Raw genomic sequence first — 10,139 nt, forward strand, 5'->3', positions numbered from 1 at the left:
TCTGCCACTTCTCTTTTCCTCTGTATACCCATTCCAATTTTTCTGCAATCACATTCTTAGCACCCTGAATCAGTGGAGCTTTCCCAAGTAGCTTACAACATACAAACACAGCTACAGAGTGCCTTTTAAGGTGTCAGAGCATTAAAGGCAACATCTCTCTTCTCATTACTCATGGAAGGTTCCTGAGCTAAGAACATCGTCTTATAGTTCGACTTTCACTGTCTTAACTCCTTTCTCATTCTTTGAATCATTGTTTTCCCATTTCTGTTTATTTCTTTCTGTGACATGAGTTGAACCCCCACAAGAAGTGAAAGTCACCATTTCCTGAATAGTGTGAAATTAAAGACCTTTTGGCTTTTGCCTCTATTCACTCAAATACAAACCTGTCTGTTTTGTAGAGTTAAATGTTATGTGAGCCTTCAGGATGCACAAGCTGTATGATTATCAAAGACATCCTATTCAAGTCCTGTTGAGACAAACTACACTATACCAGTGCTTAATAATTTTATAAAGCTACACTGGAGAATTTAAGAGCATGTAAATGCTTTCATTTGTTTTCAGCTTTAATTATTCCAGCATGATATTTGTTTTAAATTATTTGTATTTCTTGAACAACATATACATATTTTTAAGGAGTATGTTAGTACTAACATCTTAAGTCATTAAAACTGTAGGGCAATTGTAATTGCAAAATTTTTAAACACTAACCAAAACAGAATTACATTTATCTGCATAATTTTGTGACTGCTTTAATGGAAAGAGGAGATATATTAGTAAGAAATCTGAACATTTCTCTTTAACATTTTTGCCAGTGAATCCAGGACTTTCTTATTTCTTAGACTATAGATAATTGGATTTAGCAAAGGAATGATGACAGTGTAAAACAGAGAGTCCATCATGTCTTGGTCATCCACTTGAGCAGATGCAGGACGCACATACATGAAGAGAAGAGAACCAAAGAATAAAGACACAGATAGGAGATGAGCTCCACAGGTAGAGAAGGCTTTCTTTATGCCTTGCACAGACTTCTTTTTTAAGACTGTAAAAAGAACAAGTGTATAAGAGATAAAAACAGTCAGTATGGTGAACACTTGTACTGACCCGGAGGAAATAAAAACCACCAGAACATTAATGGAAGGGTCAGTACAGGAAATCTTAAACAATGGTATGATGTCACAGTAAAAGTGATGTATTATATTAGAATTACAAAAGGTTAGTCTGAACAAAAGACCTATATGAAGAGAAGCATAAAGCACAGCACCTACAAATGATAAGACTAAGAGCCAGATGCACAGTCTGTTGGTCATAATCACTGGATAAAGTAGTGGTTTGCATATGGCTACATAGCGATCATATGCCATTGTTGCCAGCAGAAAACATTCTGTGCATGCACTGAATATAAAGGAAAACAATTGTATGATGCATTCAGAGAAAGATATCTTTTTACTGTTTTTGCTCTTGATTAGGAAGTTGACCAGAATCTTGGGGGTGACTGTAGATGACATCCAAGCATCCACAAAGGCTAAATTCCCCAGGAGTAAGTACATGGGAGTGTGAAGGTGAGCATCATTGCAGATGAGAGCAATTAGACCAAGGTTTCCCACCATGGTGATCAGGTATACCACCAAGAACACCAGGAACAAGGGGATTTGCAACTCTGGTTTGTATATAAGTCCTGTGAGAATAAACTCTGTCAGCAATGTTGCATTCTCCCTTTCCATGTCTTCACTTAATGTTGCCTGAAATGAAATGGAATATGTCACTCAGGATTTATAACATAAATAGCAGGGGGGAAAGAGTTGAAATAAAAACCATGCATGTCAGAATCCCCCATTCATTTCCTTACCTCTATAATAGAATTTATTTTGAGGTAATTTATGAAGTGGAAGAAAAGGCAATGATTTCACTTCAAAATGTGTGGCATATTTAGAAAAAGAAATGCATTCTAAGCATGTGTTATAATTATGGGGATACCATTAATTGTAATAGGGAAATTTTCAGTTAAAACAGGGATGCAAGGTCAAGGGAAGAAGAGTGTGATGAACAGCCAGGGTAATAAAGTAAATTGAATTCTATGTGAAGAATCTTGAACTTTATTCCTCAGGCAGTAAGCAGGCATTGAAAATTAAGAGATGTATAGTTGTTTTGTAAGGTATTATAAAAGAATGAATGCATAGCATAGTGGTGTAGAGAATAGGCTGTTGGGAGGGGAAATTGGAGTCAGGACTGTTACCGAACAAGAGGTCCAAGGGAGGGGCAATACAATATTTGGTCCACCTAGGGATGCCCAGAACTGCTATACAACAGGGGCCCCTCCCAAAAACAGAATACTAAAATCTACTGGGCCCTTCTGTCCGCCGCCAATTGGAAAGACATCTCTTAATGCCAGAGATTTGTGAAAAGGAAACAAAATGTTTATTTAATACTATTCAGGCCTAATGCCTCCACTAAAATATCAAAGTCCTTTAGGGTATACACCTACACCCACACAGCGTTCCCTTCTCCCACTGTCCCAACTCCGGGTACCGTAAATCAGGAAAAGAGCACACGTCTGTATTGCAGGCCGCTGGCACCGTCAGCTGTGTCACCGTGCAGGCAGGATCTCGAGTTAATCCAAAGTACTGTGGAACCCTCTCATGGTCCACTGGCAAGAGTTCTTTGTACCCAGTTCCAGTCAAAGTCTCTCTTGCTTTTTCAGGCCCCGCGGCCAAAGGGGGCACCCCAAAGCCGCGTGGGCCTCTTCTACCAAAGCTGCAGGAGTCCGCACTCCACCAAAACTATGTGGCTTTCTTTTTCACCTGGCTGCAGGGATCTCCATTCTGGCAAAGCTGCGTGGTTCTTCCCTTTCTCCTGGGAAAGAGGGGGTCCACACCCTGCCAAAACCACGTGGCTCCCTCTTTCACCTCACCAACAGGGGGTCCTCACTCTGCTGAAACCGCGTGGCTCTCTCTCATCTGGCCAAGCGGGGACACTTTGTGTCCTGGAGCCAGTCTTTTCCAAGCTCCCACACAGGCCTTCTCACTCAGGAGCGCAGCCCCTAGTTACATCCTGAGTCCAAGCCCTTCTCACTCCGGAGAGCAGACCTTAGTTCCCATCTTGAGTCCTCCTAGTTCCATCCTCAGTCCCCGCTAGTTGCTCTCTTCTTCCTGGCTCCAAACTTGGCCACTGCTATTTAACATATCTATGAAACTAGTTAAAGGTATAGATATGTTAAATAATCATTCCAGAGGTTAGCTGCAAAAACTTTTGCTATGCAAAACAGCTCTCAATGGCCTGGCTCCATTCATCCCTTCCCCCCTGGGGGGGGGGGGGGGCGGTGAGGACATCTTATATGTCTCTCCAATATTTCTATACACTTTGAATTCTGGACACCATTCCAAATCTGTTTTTTGGGGGGCCCCCCTGGCTGCACCCTGTATCAGGACCACTAGACAGAAAGCTAATAGTCATGCCCAGTGATTCCTAAACCAGGTTACACATCAGAATTGTCTGAGGAATTTTTTATTGTTGTTCAAGTACAGTTGAGGTTTTTTTTGCAAAATATAGGTTATGAAGTGCCGTTGTAGAAATTGATGGAGTGGGTGAAGAATATGGTCTATATCTGCAGTTTAAAAATCCTCTCCAAGTGATTCAAATGCATGCCAAGTGTTGGGAGTGATGAAGAGAAATAAGAGATAGATGCAAAAGAATTCAGGAGGTAGAGTGACTGGGACTGTAACACAACACACATGGGGTTGAAGGAGAAAGAAGTCATGGGGTGACTGCATAAGATGGTCATCAAAATGAAGATGAGGAACTCAGATGCAGTGGCTAATTTGTTGGCAGAGTATCCTTCAAAATCCATGCGAGATTTATGCAGTGGTATGAGTCTAGCAGAGATTAATAGAAATAGTCTTAGTAGTCATTAGCATAGCTGAGGCATATTTAGTGATGACCTATCCATTGGATAGTGAGCATAAAGTAAAGAGAAGAAAAGCTCAGAAAGCAACTTAAGGAAATTGAATTAAAGAGGTTATAAAGTGGATGCACAGTATATATCAGATGGCCAACATCTGATCTTGTTTTATACCACATAGTCTTGGTGACTGGTGGAGGTTACCTCCCACTCAAGAAGCCTAAATAAGTGGCTAGATATTAACTTTCCCATCCCCCTTTCACCTACCTGCAGGGAGGAAACTTGACCTAGACTGGGCAAATCAAACACACTTAACCTATACTTAGAATATGGAGAGAGGGAGAAAATGAACAGGAACAAAAGAGAATGTTGGTAGCAAAGGCAGAAATATGAAGATGGCAACAAATGTATCCTGCATCCATTATAATGGTATTGTCAGTGAGAGCTGGCATTCCAAGTTCAGCAGAAGTGACAGCAAGTCTCACTGACCTTGTGTTGAGATGTGATGTAGCCTGATAAAGGGCTCCTTTGCTTTCTTTGTTCCTGCCCATTTTTTCCAGCTTATGCCTGCAGTTTCTGTTACGCTTCTATGCTTGAGCCCATTTCCACTCAATTCACTCATTTCCTGTTGCAACCAAGAGGCCTCCCTAACACAAAGGAAGATTAGGGACAGATCAGAAAAAGATATTACTGAGCAGAGTGATCATAAAAGCAAGCAAATGGCTGGAAAGCTGAGTGAACTTTTAAAAAAAAGGTATCCAAGAAGAAAGAAATGATGTATATGTGAAATACCAAAATAAATGCTCTACCTAGTAGAACAAGGAGTTATCAGATTTCACTCAGCGTGGAAATCAAGAGATTTTTAGTAGCTTTAGTGAAAGCAATTTTCATTATGTGATGGAATTGAGCCAAAAAATGAGAAGTGAAATGGAAACAAGTCAGTGATGCAGAATGATGTAGAGTATCCCTAGAAATATGGAGAACAGTTGCCCTTTTTCTAATTCTCATAGACACATGCAAGGTTTTTTCTTCTACAATATTTTAGTAAAAGATTTCAAAAGAGAGGAGAATATTGGATAGCATCGAGAGAAGAAAGGGAACAGATGAACTGGGAAGGAAATATGTGTTTATGAAAAGAAAACAATGGAGAAGTGAGTAACAAATGAAAAATAACAGAAACATAGGTACACCTTGGGGAGACAAGCCAGACAAGGCTGAGAGAGGCTGCAGAGGAGATAGGGAGAAAGGCTCATAGGCTTGGGGGCAAATGTCTTAACTCAGGCAGTCCTTAAGGTTGTCAGTCCTAAAAATATTTCTATTTAACTTTTTAAAGTTTATTTTTCTATGAATATATGTATGACAAAGACATGTCCATTTTAAATTCCATTTTATAAATTTTGTTGTTAATGAATATGTTAGCACTGCCTCAGAGTTCTTTCCATATTTAAAAGTTGCTTTCTTTTGCTATTACAGTGATGAAGTGACTTTCTCTAGAAATCCTGTTTGTTTTACTTGAGAGAACTTTTATCTTGACCAATTGTATGATTTGTGTGTGTGTATGTTTTGCAAAATATAATTAAGCCAAAACTGGATCCTGAATATAGACAATAGAATTAATGAATGTCAATAATTTCAGTTGTTAAGTAGACTTTTATATGGAATGGCTTTTCTTTCAAATCACTAAATAATTGGAAACTCTCAAGTTCGATTCGTGTAGGTACTTATTTACTCATAAATTCTGGAAAGCATAGTGGAAGGACAATTTTTACATACTTCCATATATATATATATTTACCTTATAAAATCATATATTAGGTTAAGGAAATAATAAAACACATCACAGGCAATAATTTAGTCTTAACAGATATTTTGCATATCAACATGTTAGTCCTGAAAATAAAATGCATAATTAATTTACTACTATTTTTTCTTTCCCTCTGGCTATTGACATCTTGTAAACTCAATTTCAAATTACTATACATTAAATGGTACTTTAAATTTTTACATAAATAACACTGAATATTATACAAATCATTCCTTTCTTACCCTTGTCTTTTAAGAAATTGTGGAGGTTCCTTTAAACATTAGGCTTTCTAAAGTAGAAAATATGTAGTAGCACAGGAACAACAATAGCATAGGCAGCAATTCTTTGTACACTGATTCATTTTGCAGGCTTCATATCTCAAGCTAAGGAAAACAATATTTGTATTAATTTCCTCTGAACAAAAGACTCAACCAATCATACAACTCTGTGCTTTTGCCGGAAGAGAAGGGAGCACAAAACTAAATTTCCCATGATAACGCCCAGGGATTCCCTTTGGGGCGAAGCTAATGGGCATTGTGGACCTGGTAATGTGTGAGAAGTTCATATTGTTCCACAGGTCATTACAGATGCAAACTTCATAACCATCACGTCATTGTCGATAGTTCCAGGTTTAAGAATTGAAATCGTACTCTATGTCACTATTTTTTACCACAGATAACACTTCTGACATGATGCTCTGAGTACTTGGATTAGTCCTGTCTGAGCTAGTCATTCAGGATTTCAATGAAGCCAAAATTCTTGATACCCTTTGGGTGCCAGCCCCAAGTAGCTGTTTTCATGCAAACTACAGCTCACATCTTAGATCTATAGCTAACTCCCCACTCGAGCCTGAAATGTGATGGAAAATTACAATGGTCAAAGAAAGAATTTTGGTCAATACCTTCTACTCACTCTTTTAGGTTAATTTGCAAAAACTTGTTTACTATAGGAAGATTTGAAAAATAATGTTAAGTAATAATAAAACAAAAAATATCTGTAAGCACCTAGAAGTACTACTAATATTTTAGTATGAATCTTTCTCAATTTTTCTATCATATATTATATAAGCATGCATACATCTGCATGTTTGCGATAAGGAAATTGGGCAACACGCATTCAGTTTGGCAAACCACCAATTCCTGCTTAATGCATTTAGAGTGGTAACACTAGAGGAAGGAACTCAAGCTCCTACTCTGCTCCTTTCTGTTTTCCCCCTTTCTTCTCCTAAACAAAGGCGATATTGACATGAGACATGAAATGACACAATCCTGGCAGGATACATGGGAGGATATCTTGGCATCCAAAGGGTGGCCTGTGGCTTTGAGTTACCATTGGTTTTCTGTTCTTTCCACAAAAAAGCTAAATAGTCTCTGGGCGTGCTTTCCTGAAACAGGTCCAGTCATCTCACTCTTCTTCCTGACTGGAGAAGTAGGTCATCATTTACTTTTAGAGCATTGAGAACCCCCACAGTTCAGAGACTGTCCATCTCTTGCCCGGTTCCTGGTCTGTGAGGATGGGAGCACGCAGGAGGATGCTGGAAGCTTAGACAGGTTAGAGGGTCTAACCTGCCCAGCTCCAGTCCTCCCCTCACAACCCGCCCCCCGAGCCCATCACCTACACCATCACCTGGGAATAAAAAGGCCAAATTTGAAGCCAGGGCTCCTGCCGTGGGGAGTAAGGCCCCAAACTGAGGACCTGCACCACATTCTTTTTTGGAAGTTATTTTTGTATTGCATATAATATTCTGAGTTGGCAGACTTTTTCCTTCACAATTTAAAATTGTCACTCAATTATTTTGTGTTTGTACTTTTTCCCCTCCTCTGGCTACCTTTAAACTTTTCTTTTATCTTTGGTTTTTCGCCACTTCAATGTATAGTATCTAAGTGTTTTAGTATTTTTATTTTGTGATTTGGTTTCTGTTACTTTTGATATTTATCCTGATTCAGGTTCTATAAGCTTCTTGGATCTTTGGTTTGATAACTTCCCTTAATTTTTAAAAATTCTTGACCATTATATTTTCAAATATTTCCTCTGTCCCAGTTTTTTCCTCTCACATTCCAATGGTGTATATGTTAGATAACAAGTACTTGATTTTTTTTACTTTTAGCTTTCTTTGTGCTTAATTTTCATATCTACTAATCTATATTAAAGTTCAGCATTATTCACCATGTCCAATTTATTGATAAATTCACCAAAGGCATCCATTACTTTTATTCTAGTGTTTTAAAAACAAATTTTACTTGACGCTTAAAATATGCTTTATACTTATCTCTCTGAAATTGCTCATCTGGTCATGAATGTAAACTTTAACATATTAATCACGATCATATAAAATTTTCTGGCTGATAGTTTTAATTTGATTCATATTTGAGACAGGTTTTTTAGATTGCGTTGTATTTTAACATCAGGTTGTTCCACTTTTGCTTTTTAAATTTTGTCCCACTATTTTAAAAATGAAATCTGGTCTTCATGTATAGAACAGTAAAAATGGAAGCAAAGAGTAATTAAAGGCCAGACAAATGAGATATACTAAATTATGAAAATCTAAAATTATCTTAAATAACTGAAGCCTGTAGCTAAGTTAACAAGTTAAATGGGACATTGAGTTTCAACGTGCACAGAGCATAGGTTTTGTGTGGTGGAGCAGACTCTTAAAGGCAGAGTGGAAGAATAAACCACTTTAAATTCTAGTGGATACATCAAGAACCCCCAAGATGCTACCGAGAATCTACTAGAACTGATACATTAATTCAGCAGAGTAACACTATACAAAATGAATATCTAGAAATAAGTTGTATTTTTAGATACCAATAATGACAGACAGAAAGGGAAATTAAGAAAGCAGCCCTACTCACAATTGCTAAATAATGAATAAAATACCTAGGAATACATTTAACCAAGTATGTAAAAGACCTGTACTCAGAAAATTATATGACGCTGAGCAAAGAAATTGAAGAAAATATAAATAAGTGGAAGCATATACCATGTTCAGAGAGAGAAAAAACTAACATCACTACATACTACCCAAAGCAATCTATAGATTCAATGCAATTCCTATTAAGATTCAAATGATGTATTTCACAGAATTAGAACAAATATTTCAAAAATTCATAAGGGACCACAAAAGGCCTCACATAACAATAGTGATCTTGAGAAAGAAGGACAAAGTTGAAGTAATCACATTACCTAATATCAAATGATACTATAAAACCATAGTAATTAAAACAGCATGGTACTGGCATTAACAGACAGAAAGATAAATGGAACGGAATAGAGAGCCCAGAAATAAACCCACACTGTTATAGTCAATTAATATTTGACAGAGGAAGCTAGCACATACAATGGACTAAAGGTGGTTTATTCAATAAAATGGTGTTGAAAAAATTGGTCAGATACATGCAGAAAAAACTAGACCACCATCTTACACAACACACAAGAGTAAATTCAAAATGGACCAAAGACTTCAATGTTTGACCTGAAACCATAAAAATCCTGTAAGAAGACATAGGCAGCAAAATCTTGGACATTGCTTGTAGCAATATTTTATCGGATATATCTCCCCAGGAAAGGGAAACAAAAGAAAAAATAAACAAATGGGACTATAGCAAACTAAAAAGTTTTTGCACAGCAAAGGCAACTATCAACAAAATAAAAGGGCAGCCCACAGAATGGAGGAACCTATCCGCCAGTACATCTGATCAGGGGTTAATATCCGAAATTTATAAAGAACTTCCAAAACTCAACACTAAAAACCAAACAACTAAATTAAAAATTGAGCACAGGACTTAAATAGACAGGTCACACAGATGGCCAACAGACATATGAAAAGATGCTCCATGTCACTGAACATCTGAGAAATGTGGAATAAAATCACAATGAGATACCACCTCACACCTGTCAAAATGGCTACCATCAGTAAATCAACAAGCAACAAATGCTGAAGAGGGTGAGGAGAAAAGGTAACCCTTTTCACTATTGGTGAGAATGCAGATTGGTACAGCCATGTTGAAAGCAGTATAGAGAGATACCTAAAAAAATTTAAAGTGGTTCTGTCTTTTAAACCAATGATTCTACTTCTGGGAATATATTTGAAGGAACCCAGAAAGCTAATTTGAAAGAACATAATCACCCATATGTTAATTTCAGTGTTACTTACAATTGCCAAGATATGGAAACAGCCTGAATGTCCATCAGTAGATGAGTAGATAAAACAACTATGGGACGTTTCCACAGTGGAATACTACTTGGCATTAATAATGAAGAAAAATTTACCCTTTGTGACTGTTAGGATGGGCCTGGAGAGTATTATGCAAAGTGAAATAAGCCAGTCAGGTAAAGACAAATCCCGTATGATCTCACTCATATGTGAAATCTAATGAACGAACTCAACTAACAAGCAAAAACAGAGACAGACTCATAGATGGGGAGTGGGATGACAGC

The 10,139-nt window shown here is 37.6% G+C and overlaps 1 protein-coding gene across 1 annotated transcript; it reads right to left on the bottom strand.

The window, feature by feature from the left end:
• Positions 1-770: 770 nt before the first annotated feature.
• LOC119047320 (olfactory receptor 5H8) lies at positions 771-6,060 on the bottom strand. The gene is made up of 2 exons (XM_037142733.2): positions 5,942-6,060; positions 771-1,739 (listed from the first exon to the last, which is right to left on the bottom strand). The coding sequence occupies exon 2, from the start codon at positions 1,719-1,721 to the stop codon at positions 771-773; it is 951 nt and encodes a 316-aa protein (XP_036998628.1). The 5' UTR covers positions 1,722-1,739; positions 5,942-6,060.
• Positions 6,061-10,139: the final 4,079 nt, after the last annotated feature.

The sequence above is a fragment of the Artibeus jamaicensis genome, unplaced genomic scaffold (assembly GCF_021234435.1).
Source record: "Artibeus jamaicensis isolate MK-2021 breed Jamaican fruit bat unplaced genomic scaffold, CSHL_Jam_final contig_3126, whole genome shotgun sequence".
NCBI lineage: Eukaryota > Metazoa > Chordata > Mammalia > Chiroptera > Phyllostomidae > Artibeus > Artibeus jamaicensis.